General features: G+C 39.0%; 1 protein-coding gene across 3 annotated transcripts; it reads left to right on the top strand.

The window, feature by feature from the left end:
- Positions 1-688: 688 nt before the first annotated feature.
- Positions 689-20,774, top strand: GABRD (gamma-aminobutyric acid type A receptor subunit delta). 3 transcript variants are annotated; one of them, XM_026096504.2, is made up of 9 exons: positions 689-1,383; positions 11,700-11,812; positions 12,401-12,468; positions 13,407-13,627; positions 14,584-14,666; positions 16,970-17,107; positions 18,029-18,181; positions 18,760-18,971; positions 20,224-20,774. In XM_026096504.2, exons 1-9 carry the CDS (start codon positions 1,316-1,318, stop codon positions 20,521-20,523), a joined length of 1,356 nt encoding a protein of 451 aa, XP_025952289.1. In that variant the 5' UTR covers positions 689-1,315; the 3' UTR covers positions 20,524-20,774. The 3 variants fall into 3 exon arrangements, with proteins under 3 accessions (XP_025952289.1, XP_025952288.1, XP_025952290.1); XM_026096503.2 differs by having other exon boundaries at positions 18,026-18,181; XM_026096505.2 differs by lacking the exon at positions 689-1,383 and adding an exon at positions 3,670-3,778 and having other exon boundaries at positions 18,026-18,181.
- Positions 20,775-22,435: the final 1,661 nt, after the last annotated feature.

The following is a 22,435-nucleotide window of genomic DNA, read 5'->3' as shown; positions in this document are numbered from 1 at the left end:
TGTAGCCTTCCCAGTGTTTTCTTTGTGGGTTGGTTTTAAAATTGTCATTCTAGATTGAACAGCACCAAAAAGCAGAGGAAAGCAGGAGAGTAGAAAAGAGCAAAAATATGGAGGAGAAAACCGAGTTTGACCTGCAAGTAAAGACGAAACCAAACTCCCACATAGCTTTCTGGCCGGGTTTCCCTACTGACCCTTCTCCAATGAGTCAGGTTCCGTAAGAGCAAGCTGAGGTTGAGAGAGTTTGCAAGGCACGAAAGATGCAAACTTACACGGCGTTATAACGATTTCAGCCTCGGAGCAATCATGGGATGGATTATTGTAAACGCAGTTTCACAGCTCCACGCCTGCTGAAGTAACCTGAAGCATTTCATCTTAGAAAAGCCCCTTAGAATTTGACAGAGATGAGGTAGAAGTTTATAAAACCTTGGGGTTGCCTCCTTTGTTTCTGTTCTGCCAGACTGGGACGGTTTTTAGAAAGCAAAGGGATCGCAATTTCCCCCTTTCCTGCAGCAGTGTCCCCCCCGTCTACATTCCCTCTTCCTTTCGAAAGCTTCTTGGAGACGGGCTGCAGCTGCCGTTGCCCCGGAGTTGTGCAGCCCGGAACTGTGCAGGGAGGAATAAGAGGGGGTGGGGACGGGGGGAGGTGGCAGCGTGCTTCCAACACACAACGACACCCAACTCCTGCTGTTCCCTTGTCCCTTTCTCTGCCAAATAAACCTTCTGTTAATTTACTTCAAACAGCCTCCGGATTGCCTCCACTCTATGGCTGAATCCCCTTTGCCCTTAGATCAGGCTGCATCTCCATTTTTCTCCCTGTTGTTATTATTTGCACAGGACACGTCTAGTATCTCAGGAACACTTGTAGTTTGCTTCCTCCCGCGCTCGGTGGGATCAAATCTGCAATTTCAGAGGTTATTTTCGGCAACGAGCTTTGCACTCGGGAAGATCGGCTGGAGGAAGAGCGAAGCGCTTCTGGAAGCAGCAGAAGGGCATGCCAAACCAGGGCAGCAGAGCCGGCTTCTGCTTCGCTTCTGCTGTCCTTTGCGGGAGTGAGCTGGTGGAGCTCAGCTGAGGTGCCACCCCGCAGAGGAGGAGACCTGACCTACTACTACCTGCTCTGCATCTCTGGCTGCCTGCATGGCTCGCGGGCGCTGGAGAGACTGGGGGGGTTGCTGCTGCTGAGCAACAATACCTTGCTTTAAACTAAGCCTCAACTTACCACAGCAAGGATGGCAACACTACTGGAGCTTTGGAGCTGCCCAGAGCATCGGGGAACCTGGGTTTTGTTTGCCACTATCTAATAAGTGGGAGTAAAATGGAATTTCTTACCTGGCTTTTTCCTACCTTGGTTCTACTGTGCACCCAACAGCACAGGTGTATCAGGTAAGAATACATCTCATAATTCTTTCTTAGAGCAGCCTTAGGACAGCTTTTCTTTACGTGTGGGTTGCATGAAAAAATGCTAGGTTTGTAGCTGTTACTCTTTTCCCTGCTCTAGCTCCCACTCCCACTTTTGCCTGCAGATGGTCTCCATTTAAGGGCTAAAACTGCCTCAGTATTCAGTAGGAAAAGGGGATCTTGACTGAAGAGTTTCCTCCAAGGTGCCCTATCCCTTTTTCTCTAGAAGAGGAGGCACTTTTGCCAATTGAACGGCAGTGTCTTGGGTTAGTCTAGGGTATGTTTTTAACAGGATGCCTGTGGAAGCCTTTTCTTGAGGGGCACTATAAATTGGGGGTAATCACCTTTTGTAATGGCACTGCACATCCTACAGCAGCCTCACCCCCCTTAATCAGCTCTGTAGGGGGCCTGGTTGGACAAGAAACCCTTTTATAAAACCCAGTACAACCACTGGGGTACTAACTGAGCATCTTTGCCTACTGCCCTCATAGACATTATTTAAAAAAACTCCAAATGTAGACATTAGTCTGCTAGTGGGTTCATTAAGTCTCCTTGACCTGAGATAAGAGGAAGAGACTGGAAAAGAGCTTATAAAAAGAAGTTCGAAGAAAGCCCACCATTTTAAAAAAATAATAAATTGTAAAGATAAACGTTTGCAATTGTCAGTCACATTTATTCAGAAGGTGTTAGCTAGGCAACCAGCTATGTTCTCTATATATTCTCTACAGATCTGGAGGCTGTATGTGGAGAAAGCTTGCCATGATTATGCAATGAAAACAGAAGGGGGAGGAAAAAAGGAACTTGGTGCGTGTAAAAACATGCCTACATCATCCAGAGTAGAGATGGCTGTGGTATTAAAGAGGTCTTCCTACTTTCATTTTATAGACATTGTTAATAGTTTCAGAGGGGTATTAGAAGCAAAGTGATGACTGTAGTAAGACATAATACTGCTGTTCCAGTTTTTGAAATTAATTAGTGAGATCTGATTATTTCACTGGAAAGGAAAATGATCTTGGATTAGAGGAAGTGTCAAGTCAAGTGCTCTTATTCAGGGCCTGACTTAATGATTTGTCTATGACCTTGAACCTGTTATCCAGGGCCAGAACCTGAGACCCTCATGCTCTGATGTGATCCAGTATTTAACTGAAGGCAGAGAAGAAGATACTGTTTATGATCTAAAGGCATCAGGACCTGGCCCAAAATTTCAGCGAATCTCTTTCTCTCTCTGCACTTTGGCTAGCATTAAGTATTTTGGTTGAAAAGTACCATTTCAGTACAAAATAAACAAAATAAATTTTAAGGAACAACCAGTCTTCTCAGCCTGTGACTTCAAGGTCTGTTTCTAAGCATAGCAACTGCCAGGATATGTGCAACCTGTAATTTGTTAAATAAATTATTTTATTGTTGGATTAACTGCTTAGTTACTTGGCCTTCTCCAGTTACACAATAGTGATGGGTTGTTGTTAGAAACATACATACCCATGGCAGAGGGTTAAGAAAGGCAGCTTCTAGTGTGCGAAATTCAAACTGTTCAGATCTTAGTGGTTTTCCAAAATATGCCAAAGTGTAAGATATTCAGTGTTCAAAGAAAGCTGCTGTGTTTAGTACAGTAGTTTTCCAAAGATTCAGGATTGAGTGTGGCTATGGCAGATAATTTGAACATTGCTTAATCCTGTAAAAGGTGAGTAACTTTGCTTCTTTGCTTACATGTGTACTTTTGATGAGTTAATTAAACAGAAATAAAAAACATTTTACTCTTGCCTGAGAAAAATTACTCATGCCTATGTGACCCTTGACTATGAAATAAATCCCTTTGTAAGAACTAAGGAAGCACATTAATTACCTTATTCCTCTTTCTTGGAGTCCTGAAATATGACATTTTTGGTAAGAGATGCTTTTTATTATTCTTGTAGTTCTATAACAATAGGCAAAATTGCCAATAGCTATGTTTCCTTATTGGTCCAATTTTGTTTTCTAAATGTAAAGTGATTCATGGTTATGATGACAGAGGCATCCAAAAATGCTCAATTTGCTGGCTGCCAGTTGTATGGATTGTGTACAGACAGGTGTAAGCAAAAGCATATTCAGAAAAAGCAGGAACATTTCAAACAATGCCAAAGTCCCTGGTATGACATCAGATTTTCCAAAGATGAACTTTAAGGTTACTTATTAAAATCATACTAAGGTTTGGCAAAGGAGAGAAGTGGGGAAAATACGTAGCCTGCTTCCTCATAGCATTTTTGATTATCATTTCAGGGTTCTTGAGAGAGCTGTATTTGAAGCATTTTGTCTGTCATGTATGTTATTTGACTGCAATGAAGGAGCCAAATTCAATCTAACTGAGCACATTTGTCTCTACTTATTCCAGTGCTGTTTTCAGGTAAACATTCTTATGAAATTAGTATTTTTGGTCTACTTGAGAGGCCGATAGTGGCAGGAAATTTGGCATTTATGTGATTGACAGCTATTTGGGGCTAAGACTGTAGCTTCCACTATTTTTTCCGAGTTCGATATACTGTAGATCCTGCAACAATAAATGTGTCACAGTCAATGAGATCTGCTGAAATAAAGTTAGTGAAATCTTTCATCTTTTTGCACTGGGAAAGAGTATTATCAATAGGACTCCTGGGGTATAGGCCCATACTCTAATTCTTAACTGAACAAGATTTTTGTTCTTTAATTAAAGGCAGGTGTATCTTTGTATTTAAGATTCCACTACGTTCTCAGCCTTCAGTATCAGCAAAACTTGTGTTTCCATCTTCCAAGTTAATAGATTCATACTGCAGCTATGTCACTGCCTCCAAAAGAATCAGTCATATCAGCAGATTTAAGGAAGAAATGGGATATGTAGAAAGTTATTTTTCACATCTTTTCTTACTGCTATATATGTTTGTGAGAAGGTTAGCAACTTCCATGCAAGTGTGACCTAAAATCAGCATCTCAGTGGCTACTGACTTAAAGATACTGCTGAGCTTTTTGCGCTGCTGCTAGAGCTTTCTGCAATGCTGGGCAAAAATAATATTGCTAAAGTTATGTCTTGCTCAACCTCTGTGGTGCACTCATTCAAACAGAACATATAGATTGTCCCTCTCTTTGGAGAAGACCTGTTAGTATAGGCTAATACTTCACTTGCTTGACAAATCTTTTAAAGATGTGCTGTCCAAGTTGACTGACACCTTTCCTCAAGAATATTCCAGATTAGTAGAATGCACTGGTTCTTCAACAGCTAGGAGAAAGATGCCAGTTTGGATAGAAAGGAGTTTGGGATATATGTACTTTTTATTATAGAACTGATAATATAGCTCTGAAAGAGATGCATTTCTCTGCTATGTCATTTGAGATCCATTGCTGAGTTGCTTTCCCTAGCTCAACAGGTTGACACAGGTCAAGGACAGGTTTGCTAAGCAAAGAACTTGATAGTTTTCCCAGGTTTAACAATGTCTGTTTCTTCTCTCCTTTGTCTAGTATGCAAGAGAACTAGCTTTCTTTTTCAGTTTAAACAACAGTAATCTGTTTTCCACTGCTAACCTCCAGCCCTTTTGAAGTTCTCACAATGCTCAAATTCCAGATTTGGACTGATGTAAATATATTCTCTGAAATATCTGCTTGAAATGAGATGTATCTAGAGTGAGAGTGGAGATTAAAAAGCATATTCTTCAGCTTCAAGTTTTGAAAAGACTTCCAGAGTGATATTGATACTCATGAATATGCTGCCATTCAGTCAGCAAGGCACCCCTTTCTGGCCTGGTGCAAAGTAAAGATAAGACTTTTGATGAGCTGCTAAGCCCCTTGAATTTTAGAAATCTATAGCTTGCTTTTATAAAGTCCCTTTCTTACCAAAACAAGCTTTACAGAAGCTTACATCAGGAAATGAAGTTGCTGAATCAACTAATAATACTTTCCTTTCTCTTCATCTTTATTACTTTTATTATAAAAAGTTAATCCCTTCCAAAGTGTGTTTTCTATGCTGGTCTTCCTTTTTTCAGGTAAAATATATGAATAATATAATCCCCACTGCTTATCAAGGATGAATTAAATTCCACAGCCATCTTTCACATAACTCTAATGCACTGAATTGGATGCACAGAAGTCTAAAGGGATGGCTCAATGGAGTTATCACAAATTGGCCTGTAAATTGCCATGAAATTAAAGGCATGCTTTCCAAAGTTATCCTTCTTGACTGAGGACTGCAATACTATCAGCTAATAGTCACACTTATATTTTCAACAGATAAAAAGAGAACTAAAAAGATTACATATAGAATAATATTCCTGACTTCATTGTTTCCCTTCTTCTTCAATATTCTTCAGGGAGATAAAGGAGGGGAATGGGGATTTCTACTGTGCTGGAGGACCTGGGCTGATTTTAGCCCTGAAAAGCTCACTTCACCTGGACAAGAGAAGAACTTGGGCCCATTTACACCATACTGAATCATACACCCAAGTAGTTAGCCCCTGCTACATTATTCCTTATGTCTGTATTTTTTCCCTTTACTCCATCATCCTCTATGCCAGGCTGACAAAATATAATTTGAAGAATATCCTTGTTTAAAGTGATTACTTACCACTTGGTAATTTAAGGGCAAAATATAGGTTCTTCATAAGAAGCCTAATATTAGCAAAATAGTGATCTTAGTGATCACTGTAAATCAAACTGTGGGCTATTCTGATTCACATATTCTCTTTGAGTGTCTGGAAGCCATGTTGTGAACTGCATGCTAGTGTATGAGAATGACAGTAACTGAGGAAGAGTAATTTTGTTGTCAAAAAAATTTAAAAGTGGACCAGTAGTAAAAACACCAAAAAAGAAAATCTAGCCATAGAATTATTTCAGCTGTAATACTTTAATATTCCCCACAAGCATTAAGTGGATATGGCTCCACTAATTTCAACAAATTTGTTACACTGGTGATCTGACCCTAGGGCTTTATTAATAATAGAAACAAGATTTTTTTAATTGTGTCATGGATATTTAAGTAAAACTCCCTCTAGATTGTAATCTGCTTAAAATGCATGGCAAGCTATGGCCCACAATTTTTAACCCAACACTCTCATTTTAACGTCCTTTTAGCTCTATGTTTCTCCTTAATGCCATTACAATAGAATACTGACACAGGATAATGATATGTTATTGCCACATTCTCTAAAGGCTTTTATGAAAAATAAATGTCAAGGGAAAAGATGTGATTTTATTTATTTTTTTTTTAAAAAAGAGCTTCCTAACAGTTCTTATAATGACATTACTTCTTGCGTAGCAAGTGACTGATCATGAATCCGTTATCTGGGGATGAGTTCTTGATGTATGCATGTAGTAATGCCTAATGTGAAAGGGGAGCAGCAAAATTTGTTTCTATTATTTTTTCTCAGGTTGAGTACTTACAAATATACATGGTATTCTGATTTTACAAAAACTTGTATCTAGCATTTTCAAAGTATTGTGTGTTCAGTAAGCACAGGCTAGATCCTCCCATCCTCCCACATCACCTTTGACTTGAATATTATTTTGTTTAAAAACACTGTACAGAACTTGGCTGCAATTTTAGCAGCAAGAGATGAAAAGTACCATCTTCAAAAGAAAATGTAAGGAATTTTTAAGCAGATAGAGTATAATCATTCAAGTGTACTCCAGTTATTTACTGTATTTAGGCAAAGACACAAAGTATCATTCTTTGCCTATAAAAGGGGTTCAGATATTTTACTGATCAGGAAAACCATTGTATATCTATGGCGGAGACTTACAAATTACAGATAAGTACATTAAAAAAAAAAGTACTTTCAAGATAGTCCCATATTCTCTAATCTGCCCAGGTCTTAATTTCAAAAATTCTTTGTTTTCTGTATTAACTGATAGCCTTACTATTTCCAAGAATAGGGTAATAAATATAAAAGAAAATAAATGAAAGAATTTCTGTACTGCAATGTTTGATGGTACTGCAGAAGAAAGCTAGATCTTAGTACCTGGAACTTGCTAAGTATTACAAAACCATGATTCTATTTAATATAGAGAGTTGGATGATTGAAAGACTGGGACATAAGAAACAGCAGTCTGACAGAAAGAAGTGTTTATATAGTTGGTGAGAGCTGATAAAGAAAGAAAAAGCCCTGTCGACATGATGTTATACATCATCAAAACCCTTGTTTAAATCAACTATGTTATTCCAATTTATATAGCTGAGCATATGGCTGAATCTTCCTTAACTCAGAAGAATTATAGGAACATGAGAAATATGTAAGATAAGTCATTTGAGATAAACATACAGCAATCTACTTATGGAAGGGAAACATTATAAATGCAATTTAATACATATCCCCAGCTTTAACATTTTGCTGTGAACTAATGAAATTTCACTTTGGAGCAGTGTCCCTGTACTTTAAGGTCACTTAAGCTTTAACAACTCTGTTTATGCAATTTGTCAGTGTCTCTGCAGCTCTGAACTTACATTCATACGTTGTTACCCCAGAACTCCTCCTTCATATAATTAAGTCCATACACATGGGTCAAGAATGTCATCACTAGGGCAATCAAAGATGACTCTTCCAGCCCATGGAGAGAAAAGGATTTGGTTATTGTAGTAGGATATACTACTACTGTGGTAGCAATAACTGCACGTACTAAGCTGAATGTCAGCACTGGCATATTTTGGGGAGAAAAATGTGTGCTTTATGTGGGTCAGTATCACATGAACATTCTAAGAAAGTTATGCAAGCCCCAAATCAGAATATTTTATGGTATATTACTCTGCAGTCTTTCATCAATATTTAGCAAGTTTCTCTTCTGTTACTAGTGATATATAAATATAAATAGATAGATAGATAGGTATCTTAAATGCCATATTTATTGCAGGGCTCAGTGGAAGCCGCTAAAGCAGTGCTCAGGCAGCTTTGATACGGTACTTGCGTTCAGATGTATGTCTCTCTCAGATCACTGGCAAGCACTCCCTTTGTGAACAGGTGTGGTAGAAATTGTCACAGTCCTTCATTTTTCTGTTTCTGTCACCTCAATCATAGTGCTGGCAAGAGGGATTATGTGAGCAGGCATATATCTGCTTTGAATGAGGTCTGCCAGGTCAGTTTAAGCAGTTTATGAAGGCAGTTTGAGCTGGCCTTGGTTTATAAAAGATTAGGGACTATCCACATCATTCCTTGTACCAGCAGGGTTGAGGGACTGGTATCTGCAAAGTGGTGGAAAATGGCAACAAGAAGCAGTGCAAATGTCTTCAAGGAGCATCTCTAGATCAGGAAGAAGCATCTGCATAGCTACCATAGGCAAGATGGAGGTTTATTTCTGGCAGCTCTGACAGTGAGCATGTTACCTCCCCAACAAAACCCACTGCCTGCTTGGTGGATCACTCAGGTCCCAAGAGTGACTGAAAAACAATGTGTGCATTATGGCATCCCTCTATCCCCCAGCAAGTCATGCTCTGCCTGCATTCCTATGAGCTCCAGAGTTGAGGACAGATGTCCAGACACCTGCACTGCCTCATACTGGCAAGTGGAGAACAGCACAAGCAGGTGAGCTGGAGACCTCCCAGCATGATGGGCCCTATGTGCTTGAGGATTTAGGTCACCTGTGGGAAGTCAGAGAGGGCTCTTTCCCCCCATTTCTAGATTAAGAAGCACACCTAGTGTTCTAGAGAATGGCCAGATCCTTCAGGCTCGCCACTATGTGCAGCTCCTCGCACTGCAGAACTGTAGGCCGCTCCTTGAGGTTAGGAGGAGGTTCCTGAATTGCCAGGAGCATAGACAGCCACCTCTTTGGCGCACCACCACGCAGAACTACGGCGGCTTTTCAGGACCAAGGACAGCAACCCCCGCCCCTCCCCCGTAGGTTCAGCGCCAGGATCAGCTCCCGCCGATGCTCACAGCCATGGACAACGCCCTTAAGTTTCAGGGCCGAGGGAGGCTTCCTGCCAGTTCAGGATCGTGGGGATGCCCCTATCTGTGATTCACACTGTCTTCTGCTGTTTCCTTCACCTTGTAAACTTTTGTCTCATTTTTGACCATATCTTGGCAGTTTACAGGTGTTTGTATACCTTCTATTTTGCCTTGCTTTTCATATTTGTGAGGGCCAATGGTACTTTTCACAGTATCAAAGACATTAAAGCCAAATTCCAGCTGTGTCAATTTACTCTTTTGTTGTCACATTTGAAAATATACCTCCTCTCCTGATCTAAACTGTTCCACAATGATGATAGAGCTATCAGACAGCTGCTGTGTTCTGCTACCCAGATAGCTGCATTTTAGCATCCAGCAGATGCATTGTATGCAGTATATAAAGTATCTCACTCAGTCTCTTCTGAGATGTCTTTAAACTTAGGGAGTAATTCCTTCCATTGACTTTCTCTCTCTCTTTTTTTTTTAATTTAGTGATTAAATGGGTGTCATATTCTTTATTTTAGTTTCATGGTTGGTGTTACAGGAGAGAGGTCACTACAACATTTCAAGCCCATTCATTCTTCTGTAATACTTAATTCTTTATCCTGCTTTGTCCATCTCAGAGCCTTTCACAAAACAGAGCTAATTATAAAATCTTTAGACATTTTCAAATGAGCCTGAAATTAGGTTGCCATAGATTCTCTAACAATCAAAGCGCATCGGTAAAATACTGTTCTTGTCACCTCTCTGACAGGGAATACAAATTTTTAGGTGAGTAAAGCATGTTTATAGCATTTTGATGATTTAGACTGTTACAATGTACTGTTCTTAGTTTCACTCAATGCATAGGAAATCCCTATCATCTGTAAGATGTTCTTTAGCTACACTAACTTAGAAAAAACAGTGAATTCACTTTAACAGCGTTACTGGAGAGCTGCAGATTTCTAAATCTGAAATATATCCCTGAGTTTCCAGTCTTGCTCCACTTGCTTTTTCATTCGTTCATGTCAACAGGAAAACAAACCCCAAGTACTTTTAAACTTTGATTTTATTTTTGTAGGGGAAAAATGCTAAAAAACTGTGTGCTTTTGGGCTTGTATCTCAGAAAGAGGCCATAGTATAGTCTGAAATATGTTTTGATTTAAACAGAAACATCTGACCTGAACATTTGATTTAATCAGAAACATTATGGGCTAGATGAGCAGACAGTGAGGTGGACTGAAAACTGGCTGAATGGCAGACCTCAGAGGGTTGTGATCAGCAGCACCAAGTCTAGCTAGAGGCCTGCAGCTAGCGGTGTATGCCAGGGTTCAATACTGGGTCCAATCCTGTTCAATTTATTCATCAGTGACCTGGATGAAGGGACAAAGTGCACCCTCAGCAAGTTTGCTGATGACACAAAACTGGGAGGAGTGGCTGAGACACCAGAGGGCTGTGCTGCCATTCAGAGGGACCTTGACAGGCTGGAGAGATGGGCAGAGAGGAACCTCATGAAGGTCAACAAAGGGAAGTGCAGAGTCCTGCACCTAGGGAGGAATAACCCTGTGCACCAGTACAGGCTGGGGGCTGACCTGCCAGAAAGCAGCTCCACAGAGAAGGACTTGGGAGTCCTGGTGGACAACAAGTTGATCACAAGCCAGCAATGTGCCCTTGTGGTCAAGGAGGTCAATGGTATCCTGGGCTGCATTAAGGAGACCGTCACCAGCAGGCTGAGGGAGGTGATCCTTCCCGTCTACTGAGCCCTGATGAGGCCACACCTGGAGTACTGTGTCCAGTTCTGGGCTTCTCAGTGTAAGAGAAATATGGAGCTACTGGATTGGGTCTGGTGAAGGGTCACTAACATGATGAAGAGCATCTCTCATATGAGGAAAGGCTGAGAGAGCTGGGATTGTTCAGCCTGGAGAAGAGAAGACTGAGGGGGGATATTATCAATGTGTTTAAATAGATGAAGGGAAGATGTAAAGAGGACAGGGCCAGACTCTTTCCAGTGGTGCCCAGTGATAGGACAAGAGGCAACAGGCACAAACTGAAACACACAAAGTTCCATCTCAATCTAAGGAAAAACTTCCTTACTATGAGGGTGACAGAGCACTGGAACAGGTTGCCCAGAGAGGTTGTGGAGTCTCCATCCTTGGAGATATTCAAAAGCCATCTGGACAGGGCCCTAGGCTACCTGCTCTAGGTGACTGTGCTCAAGCAGGGTGGTTGGACTAGATGACTTACAGAGGTCTCTTCCAACTTCAACCATTCTGTGATTCTGTGATCTTCCTATCTATATACAGTATTTTTCCACTAAATTATCAGTCCTGCTGAATTGATTATACTGCAGGTAGTCTCTGGTGTAAAAGAGGCTGTCTTCCATTTTGTGTTATTTTTCTGTTGCTAAAGAAGGCCAAGTTTTAAAAAATACTTATTCTCTTTACCTAGAGCTATGAACGACATTGGAGATTACATAGGCTCCAACATCGAAATATCCTGGTTGCCGAACCTGGATGATTTGATGAAAGGGTATGCACGTAATTTCAGGCCTGGGATTGGAGGTGAGACTTTGAGAATTATGTCTCTGTTATTTCTGACAATCCTGCTACTCTCTGATGTTTATGTGAATTTCATCTTCTACTTAATTAAAGGGTTGTGGTTATCTTGTACTTTGATACTGGAAACAATAAAAATCAACAATTTGCTTGTTGTGCCACTCGAAAAAAGTTTTTTACAGTACAACACAATTAGAAATGCACTCTTCCTGCTGACACACTTCTTAAGCAATCAATATCTAAACTGAAGTCATTTTGAATCACATTAAGTGGTGAAAATTTCTGCACTTGCTTGAAGTCATGGTGTCTTAAACTAGACATGATTTCCAGCATGAATTCCATATTTTTCAATAGTTATGATTGTACCTCATTTCCTTTATAGCTGAAGAGAGGTGTTCTGTTGAGACTTGAGGACACACTACCTAAAAGATTGAAATTTTTTGCTCTAAGGAAGATTTTATTTGGAAAGTGCAATATGCCATGGAGAACACTTTAATGAATTCACTCTATATGAAAAAATTAACAGTCTTAGATCATTTACATTATTACCTCACTGTGATCATATATGTCACTCCATTCTAACATTTTTCTCAGGTCCTCCTGTTAATGTTGCTCTTGCAATTGAAGTAGCCAGCATTGACCACATCTCAGAAGTTAACATGGTACGTTGTCAGTTAAATATCAACTTATGAACATCTGTATTGCAATGACAGGAAGTGTAGTGCAGAAGTCTAATTAGATAGAGAGAGAATTTTAAGTAGGATATCTTGTTATGAAATTAAAGAAGGAAGAGATTTCTCAACACGTCTGCAGTGGAGAAATCGTCACAAGAAAATATTGCAAAGAACAAATGTATTTTAAGACACAGGCAGATTCCCTTTGGGCAGAAATTGGCAATTATAAGACTTTAGCCATGTAAAGCCTTTGAGCAGTCTTACTGGAGTTGGAAAGGTTAGAACCACCCTTATTAAGGGACAACCTAACTTTAAGCAGCAACCTCCAACTTCTGCTTAAATTCCTTTTCATCACATACATTCCTAAAAAGATGCTGAGGGAACCATAAGTTGTGAGATGCTTCTCCTTATCATATACAGGTCTCTGAATAAAGCAACAGGGTACAACATATTACAGATAACCAAGCAGAGGCAGGAATTAACTGCATTTCTGAAACACAATAGATTTAATTTTAAAACCAAAAATTTGGATTCCCCTCCATCCCTTTTCTTTATTAAGATGCTTAACTTCACCTGACCTTTTTTTCCTTTAAAAAACTTTCAAAACCGCAAGTCCTACTTATGGACATAAATAAGCAGATTTTCTTCATCTTAGACAAATATGCAGCTCTTGCAACATGGTATATGTAACATTGTAATTGAATCACATAATTTTTTGGTATCTTGGGTTTATACAGGGTACAAGCACATAAAAGAAATTAAAATCCTTGGGCAGCTCTATGGTTGTCTGAGTACAAAAGTATTTTTGTGAACAGGAAGCAGCTATTACATTTCCAGACTAATACAGTGATTTTTCACCAAGTCCCAAGGCATTCTTATTGTGTTTGTTTAGCATCATCTGTTAATTGTGATTCCTCTTGTCATAGGAATATACCATGACAGTGTTTTTGCACCAGAGCTGGCGAGATGACCGTCTGTCTTACAACCACACCAACGAAACTTTGGGTTTAGACAGCCGGTTTGTGGACAAGCTCTGGTTGCCAGATACTTTCATAGTAAATGCCAAGTCTGCCTGGTTCCATGATGTGACTGTGGAAAACAAACTCATCAGGCTCCAGCCAGATGGAGTCATTTTATACAGCATCAGGTGAGCAAGAGAAACTGAATCCAAGTGCATTCTCTCATGTGTGATAACTTTTTGAAAAGACTGTAAAAGTAAGCACTCAGTTTTCCTAGCATTTTTTTGTAGAATAACCATTAATTCAAAACAAAAGAAAGTTCTCATCACTTCCATCAGAGATCACTTTGCTTTGCAAGGATTGCACTGTCAGAAAGGTATCTTCAGCAACACTGACATGTTTTCCATTGAGCAATTGCTAATCACTTTTAAAATGTCCTTAATGGAAGATAATCTTATCAATCATAACTATTTGGTCACTAGGCAAGGAGGTGCTGAATATAGAGAAAAGAGTCTGTTTTCTCTCACTGTTTCCCAAGGGAACTATGACCCCAATTTTGGCTCAGCTTCCCTGTCTTTCGAAGGGAGAAAGTAGCATTTCCCCACTTTGGAAGAGTGTTCTTGTTAGAACTTAGTAACTATATTTAAAAGTTAATTGTCTAATATTCTGAAAATTAACTAATGAGTGTGCACCTTTGAAACAGTAAGTCCAAGTTCATCCTTAGAGTATTGGTAATGATCTTGGGGATTTGACTCAAAAAAGTCCTTTTTATCATCAGAAGTAGCTGAAGCATCTTCTGACATTAGATAAGTCATTTGACCTTTCTTCAACTTCCCCCAACTTTGGGTTTCCCAGACACTTAGTAAACACAATAGCTCTAAGGGTTTTGAAAATATTGTTTGTTGTATTAGTATTGTTAAGTTTTCCAGGTTTTCCATTCAGTCCTTGAGTTCTGAAGAAAAATGAAAGGTCACAGAATCACAAAACAGGTAAGGCTGGAAGGGACCTTTGAAGATCATCTGGTTCAACCACGTGCTCAAGCAAGGTCACCTAGAGAAGGCTGCCCAGGACCATATCCAGGTCAATTTACAAAGGTCTGCCCTATCTGAATTCAACTAACTGGTGTTCATTTTGCTTGGAACAGGATTACCTCAACAGTGGCCTGTGACATGGACCTTTCCAAGTATCCAATGGATGAACAAGAATGCATGTTGGATTTGGAGAGCTGTAAGGGCTGAGTACAGTGTTCCCTATAACCTATATTCCGCTTAAAGCCTTCATTTTTGGTACTTAGGTTGCTTAAGTTTGCTGGAGTGATTCTGCTTTAGTCAATGAAGTGTAAGGACTGCTTAAAATTTAGAAATAAAAGGTACAAACCTCAATCCCTTGATTCTCTGTGTTGGGCATTAGACTGTGCACTTTCCAAAACCAGTTCAGCTCTGACCCAGTTCAAAACTGTAGGATTCAATTCAATGAGGATGAAAAACCTTCAGTCCTAATGATGATAGATGACTGGGAACTTTGTGCTTAATGTAAAACCTGGCGAAATTGTGACAGTCTTCTCACTAGTATTAAGGAGGCTTGGATAAAATCCAGTGAGAATAAGCAGAGGAGCCCACAGGCAAAATTTGGTGTGCTTTTTTCCTTTTTTTTCCTTATGAGAAATCAGGAAAAGGAAAGAATTCCCTGCTCTTAATGAATGTGATAGTGACTAACCCTGGCGTAGCCCCTTAGCTTGCCTAGGCATTCCTGTATCTCTTATACATGGATCAGCTGAAAGACTATGCATAAACTGGCTTAAGTTCATTTATGCTCACAAGGGAAATTGAAGAATAAATTCATATTTTGTCCAACCTCTATTTTATCTATGCTCAGCATGTAATTCCCATAAACATTCATACTTTTGAATGAAATTCACCACTGACACAAGCAGGGGCCACACGATCAATAGCAATGAATTTGGCCTTTTGTGGTTTTTATATCAGGAGCAGACTAAAAATTCTGAGGGTTACACAGATTTGAGAATAGCAGTTGCTGAACAGATGCACTGACACATTGATGCAAGCTTCTCTTTTTCTTTTTTAGCACTGACTCTGTTTTCTAGGCAATTAACCACAATACTATTTTATCCTGTCAAAAATAGCAATCTACAGTTTTACTTATGTAATCAGCAAATGCAGAGGCAGCAGACAATGAACCAGTAATCAGTTCTCTCTCCCAGGAAGTTCTGCAGGAAGTTTTGGTGGCAGTTGATTTTTTAATCGAATTTGAGAATTTTGATTTCAGTACAATAAACATATGTAGAAGTAAATCCTCTCTGAAGAAATGAATTAAAGTAGCAAGTTGTCCATTAACAGAAAAAACCAGAAAAACTAAAAAAGACTGATTTCCTATGGATCTGCACATCATATACATCCTCTCATATATCTCCCCCCTGCCATGCCCCCTGTGTGCTGCACCTCTTCCTAGCAGCTATCTTCCAGCTGCCTCCCATGCCAAACTGCCATGACTAATAGGCTGATATGCTTGGTGATTGGTAAGCTAGCTGCAGCATCTCAGAATGGACATGGATCTGAGTTAACTGCCCTTGTCTATCTGGATGCACTAATTTGTGTTCTCCACCCACCATTTCTTACAAAACTTCTAGGAATCTAGCATCTTTGAAACCTTCACCTTTCTGTCAGACTGGTTTGAAAATGTTAAGGAAGCTCAAAGGCTATTAGGAGGAGACTGACAGAAAGATGAAGCATAGGCAACTTAACTGCATAGACATTGCTTTCTTATTAAACTACATAAAGCCTAGGGGAGATGCTGACTGTTTCCAAGAGTGGTGATTCTTATGAACAATTCAGGTATATATTTTACTTTCCTGTAACGTGCATTTTTTGAAGTGTTGTGAGGCTTGCAAAGACACACAGTAGCCAGTAAACTGGATGTATGCTTGCTGAGGACAGTGGGGGAATCCGTGACAAGGGAACTCTTTTCCCTGCGCTGCCTGACAGGCACAAAGAGTGCCTATCTCATAAAATCAATGGCTAAAAGTGGAAATACATTTGCATTATATAATTACACTCTGATCTGTCTTCAGTAGGATGGTGATATTAGATTTGGTAGTTATTTTCTTTTCCAGTAAATTCCAATTTTTGTAACTCAGATCCAAGTGCATTGGAGAAGTAGCCTGGCTTGAGTGTTACAGTAATGGTTAATCTACTTTGAGTATGTAAACGAGCTTTTTGAGAGATAATTTGAATATTTCTCATGGCACTGAAGTGCGTTGTGCCATGCCACTTATTGTCAGTCTGTGTGAACCAACTTGATTTTTTCTCCCTGTTGGAAAGCTACCCCTGATGTTATCCTGGCAACACTGATGTTGGCAGGACAGTGAATTATCCAGATTGAATCTCAGCATGTTTGCAATGAGACTGATGAAAATCAGTTTGACAGAGGAATTTGAGGAGTTCCTCTCTAAGCCCTCTACATATTTAATTTCTTCTCCAAACTTTGCATTTATTCAGTTTTCTTTTTGGCAGATGGCTACTCTTCAGAGGATATTGTCTACCATTGGTCAGGAAACCAGGAGGAGATCCATGGGCTGGATAAGCTGCAGCTTGCTCAATTCACAATTACCAATTACCGGTTCACAACAGAAATGATGAACTTCAAATCTGGTAACAGAATCTGCCTTTAATTCAGAGATGGTGTCTGACACATAGGAAAACCTCCATTATCTGTAATAGAAAATCCTTTCTCTTAAAAAATTAGTTTAAAGAATGTGTTGTGTTTCTGGTACAATTTTCTTTAGCTGATACTTGCAAAAAATGCCAAACTTTGCTGAGCCTTCGGGTAGCCACTGTAGAATATTATGACAAAGCTATAGTCCTTTAGATCTACCTATTTGAAATAGTACTGCATGGGGTACCCAGATAGCATTTCATAAAAACACCTGAGGTATAGCTCACATCTTCTTGACATAATTTGAATTTGGGATAAAGAAAAGTTTCTGTTAGCCCTGATTTTATGAGGCTTACGATGTAAAGTCAGATCATTCTAATTCTATCCAGTGGAAGTCAGTTGTGTGTATGCACATCACTGGGTTTATTGCAATGTTTGTAAAAGATTGGAATAATTTTTTTCTTGCTGATTTTTCATCCTCATTCATGTATTCAGATTCTCAGTTATGCTGCACAACTCCTCCAAGCTCTTTTTTGAGTCTGAAATTAACTCGGCCTTTTAAAAAATCTAAATTTAGTATTTGGAGGACTTTCTACAGCAGATGATAAGACAGTACACATTTTGAAGCAATACTGTTATTCAAGAAGACTCATGATTTTATTTTCAGATCTGGCATTGATACGACCTGAAACAATTCATTTGACTGATTCTTAGCTAACACTGCCGGGGAAAACTAGAGTACCTCATGCAGGGCTTATGAAGACTACTTGAACAACATTCAAAAAAGCTTTTTGTAATCCTTGCCAAAAGATGATCAAGAATGCAGACCTGCATCACTATAGGAAAAGTTATTTAAAATATCAGTTTGACTGTAATTCATACAGATTTTTTCTTTGTCTGCTTCTTTTAACCAGCAGGTCAGTTTCCCAGGCTCAGTCTCCACTTCCACCTTCGGCGAAATCGAGGCGTTTACATCATTCAGTCTTATGTTCCTTCTATCTTACTAGTTGCTATGTCATGGGTATCCTTCTGGATCAGTCAGTCAGCTGTGCCTGCCAGAGTGTCATTAGGTAAAACAGATAGTTTGGGGAAATAACAAGGAAGAGTATGCTGAAGTTGTAATGATGCTCTCTAATATACCTCATTTTCCATGAAGGCATGCTTATAAATACTATGTCTACATCTGCAGAAGAGAGAGTCCTTTAAAAGGTTTTCTTCATGTTTTAATTTCTGTCATAAGCAGCTGTCTGAGTAAAGAACAGAAAATAAACATTTAACGATAGTTAAAAGCCACAGTGAATGAAAGCAGTTGTATGAAGGAATTGGTTTGAAGCAACTGGGACCATGACAAAAAGCATTTCTAGAGCTTGTGGATCTGTTTGCCTGAATAAAAGTTGCCAGTCCAGATGAAAAGATTTTGAGGGTTTGGACCTAGAACAAAATGAAGCATTAGATATTCAAAGCTGCCTTACTCATACAAATGCACAGTTTTTACAAGTTTTTCAAATCCCCTAGACATTTTGAAAATTAGAAGCCATACTATTAAAGGGCTTCTACTATGAAAAGTATTCCTCAATTTCAGATTACTAAATACTTTTATAAAGGACTATTATGAAACCTAAAGAAAGTTTCTCATATTACACTGCAGGTATAACTACAGTTCTTACTATGACTACACTGATGGTCAGTGCCCGATCTTCACTTCCACGAGCATCTGCCATCAAGGCACTTGATGTTTACTTCTGGATTTGCTATGTGTTTGTCTTTGCTGCACTGGTAGAATATGCATTTGCACATTTCAATGCTGACTACATGAAAAAGCAAAAGAACAAGATAAAGGCAAGAAGGCGGAGTGGAGAGGTCAGTAAGCTAAATGCCAAGAATAGCTTTGCAAAAGCAATCATCCTGCATTACAACCTTTTCTCCTGTGGAAGCAAATTCTTCTTGTTCTATCCCTTTCGAAAAAAAAATGGTTAATACTCTTGTCACATTAATATGACAGGCAACCAAATGCAACTGCTGATTTCCCCCTGCAACATGGTCAGCATTATACTAAAGGAAACATCCTAACATTGTTTGTTCCTGTATTTAAGGTAGGAAATGGAGGAGAGAGAGAGAGAATGAAGAAGAAGGGCAAACTATGTCCTGAGCCAGATCTGTATGCCTTGCACTTTGATATATGTTCAATCTTCAATGTAAATTAAGGTACCTTGAGTTGCTCCTGCAGGGTCAGGGTAGAGCCATTATGACAATATTACACAAGAAGGGGAAGAAAGGTCTTTTCTCAGAAAGTATTCTTTAGTGGCTGCTTATATAAAGATTCTTCTAGCTCTGCTACAGCATCATAAAAGGCTTCCAGCACAAGTCAGAATTAGGCCTGTAGTCTTCAGTGTTATCCTGTAGAGATTACATTGTTTACACATAAGTTGCATAGGATAAATTTAGATATAATTACCTTGGATAAAACTTATGTTCTAAAGTAGATGTGAAGCCCAGTGAAACTGAACAAAGGAGTCCTTAAATAAAATTTCTTCCTGGAACTCCAGATGGTTTTGCTGCTTTCTTCATGCATGTTACATGCATGCTGGTGATCAAGAAGAGCAAACTGATTAAGGAACATTTATTCTCACAATTGACAATGTGCAGTCCAGACATATATTTTAGAACTCTCTGGAACACTGGGTATTATTTATTATTACTATTACTCAGTTTTATGAAGCTGTAGCAGATATGACTGATCCATGTTCATTTTCTATCCTACCTTCATATTCTCTCAGCTTTGGCAAGAGTCTGAGAACTGCCTACTGTCTTTGGCCACACAATGGGATAACTATCTCCTTCAAATCAGTCAATTATTTTCAATCAGGAAGGCCCGAGCATGCTGTCTCAATAGTATCTCAGTAACTGAGAGCACGTAAAATTATAACCAGAATTTAGATGGGGCAGCACAGAATCTTTCACAGTTCCTTCTGCCAATGCAACTCATAAATACTGTTCAACCCTCATAGATCTCATGCATATCTGACTGTGTCAGTAGCATGGCTAGCTCTGATCAAGTACACTACCTTTGCTCTAAAAATTACTATTATTGTTTCTCCTCTTTCCTTTGCAGATAAATGTGAAGAATGCCATTGTTCTGTTTTCCCTTTCCATAGCTGGTGTGAACCAGGAACTGGCCATTTCCAACAGACAGCACCGAATTGCCAGAAGCCTGCCTGGATCGTATGGCACAGTAGAAATAGAAACTGGAGAGACAAAACAGCAGCATGAAATGAAACTGGATAAGAAGAGTGGTCTGAAGTCCCTCTTTAAGCCCATTGATGCTGATACCATTGATATATATGCCAGAGCAGTGTTTCCAGCAGCCTTTGCAGCAGTCAATGTTATATATTGGGTTGCTTACACAATGTAAAAAAAAGAAAAAGAAAAAAAAGTTCTGTGAAGATCTGCAAATTGAATAATATCCACATACGACAAAGCCCTTGCTGAAACTGTATTGGTCCATCTCTTCTCAAAGTATTTTCCAACGAGCTTGAGACATTTCTAAAGTGAAGGAACTCCTGCAATTGATTACTACTAAAAGCAGCAGAAGAAATGATTTATTACCATTTTGATTTGATATATTAATTACTGTACTCTGCCAAACAATCCCAGCTCCTTTTGTTTCTTGTCTTAGTGTGAGACAATTTGTCATAGGTACATATTTGCAGCAAAAGTGCAAATCCTAAATTACCATGTTCTTCCTCCATTTTAAGGACTGCTCAGTAAGGAAGTCATCTCTCTTCACACTCAAAAATTTCCTTTTTTTACAGAACAGCTGATTACTCATTTCCACACAAGAGTGATTTTCTGTATCTGGCTTTCTGTGGGATGGTCCAGGTTTAACAGTAGTGATAAAGATGGAGTTTTAAAACACAAAAACCTCATTATCCAAGTAAAAGGGAATAAGAGGTAGGTGGAGGATTTTTTCTTAAATTATTAGTCTTTGATACAGTATTTAAAACATTTCAGTGCTCTTAATCACAGCATGAAATAAAATATACACAGAATACAAATGCAAATACACAAATAGAATTCTACTGAATTGCTAACAATGACTGTATTACATTTCACATCCAAGCTAAGGAAAGCTTAAACACAGAAATGTTTATTAGTTTAATAGGCCTAAAATAGACAAGTGATTCAGAAACACCCAGAAAGCTCAAACTTCCTATGTTGGAAGAGCAAAAATGTTAAGGGTGCTTGATAACAAAGGAACTCCATTTTCAGGAAGGACTTTAGAATTCCATTTGTTAATTTTCAGTGAAAAATCAGATACCTGACTACCATACGTGCCTCTGAAAATCTCCTTTTTGCATCTGGCCCTAAATAGCTGAGGGAAGTCCAAAAATGTCATACATGGCTTTAATCTACTTTAGATGCTTTGAAAATTTTTGCCACTTTTGTTCAGAGGCTGACCTAACAGATATGTTAGGCCTCTTCACATCCATGATTTGATAATGAAATTTGTGGGTACTCACACACACTCTAGATCCTATCACCCAACTCATGCAAAGTAATTTTGTTCTGCAAATATTTCCAGTGACCTCAGCAGAGTGTGTTCACAACAAATAAAATTTTCATAATTAATCCCTAAAAAAATCCACAACAAATATATTGGGATATGGGTTCAAATAACTGAAATATTGTTAGTATAGGAAACCAATATAAGAAGCTACAAAAGGGGGATTTTCCTGAGGATTTTGGTGCTTGGAAAGTGAAAGGCTGTTACAAATATACAAACTGACACAAAAAATATAAAGTGAGAGATGGAGGGAAGGAGTAAGGCAAAGGAAGCAGCTGAAAGTTGGAACTGGGGGGAGCATGGGGATATGCAAGATTAAACAAGAAAAGATGTAGAGAAGAGCTCTGTTGGGCTTTGAAGATGGGAATCTTCAACTTAGTGACGAATGCTTAATAGCTGCAATTGCAGTAAGGATGAAGTAAGCTTTTCACATTGATCAGTGTGTACACTCCTCCTGCCTTACTTCCCTGTGACACATGGTTTGATTTCACACAACCAGTGCTGAAAGATAGAGCATTTTAACACAGATTTATAACTTAAAATAAGTATTTTCCAATATCACTGAAGTAAAAAAATGTTCTGAAGAAAAATACATGATCCTGAACTGAACTATTATACAAAATATATTCCCATCATAAATCAAGGTTAGATTCTCCTCAAAATTTAGTTTCTTTTATAATAGGAAAACTTTCTGCCAACTACATGATGGAAGGCGCAAACTGACATCAAGCTATAATTGTTCCACAAAATGATCAGTCTG

The sequence above is a fragment of the Dromaius novaehollandiae genome, chromosome 24, assembly GCF_036370855.1.
Source record: "Dromaius novaehollandiae isolate bDroNov1 chromosome 24, bDroNov1.hap1, whole genome shotgun sequence".
NCBI classification, from domain to species: Eukaryota; Metazoa; Chordata; class Aves; order Casuariiformes; family Dromaiidae; genus Dromaius; species Dromaius novaehollandiae.
Note: the sequence above shows the minus strand (reverse complement) of the source record. Positions and strands in the feature narration are given on the sequence as shown.

What these genes read in the sequence shown, in the direction of transcription:
- GABRD (XM_026096503.2), top strand. Translation starts at nt 1,316, where the DNA reads ATGGAATTTCTTACCTGGCTTTTTCCTACCTTGGTTCTACTGTGCACC. An exon ending in TTTCAGGCCTGGGATTGGAG is followed by an intron (nt 11,813 to 12,400) that starts GTGAGACTTTGA and finishes CATTTTTCTCAG; the next exon opens with GTCCTCCTGTTAATGTTGCT. An exon ending in CATGTTGGATTTGGAGAGCT is followed by an intron (nt 14,667 to 16,969) that starts GTAAGGGCTGAG and finishes TCTTTTTGGCAG; the next exon opens with ATGGCTACTCTTCAGAGGAT.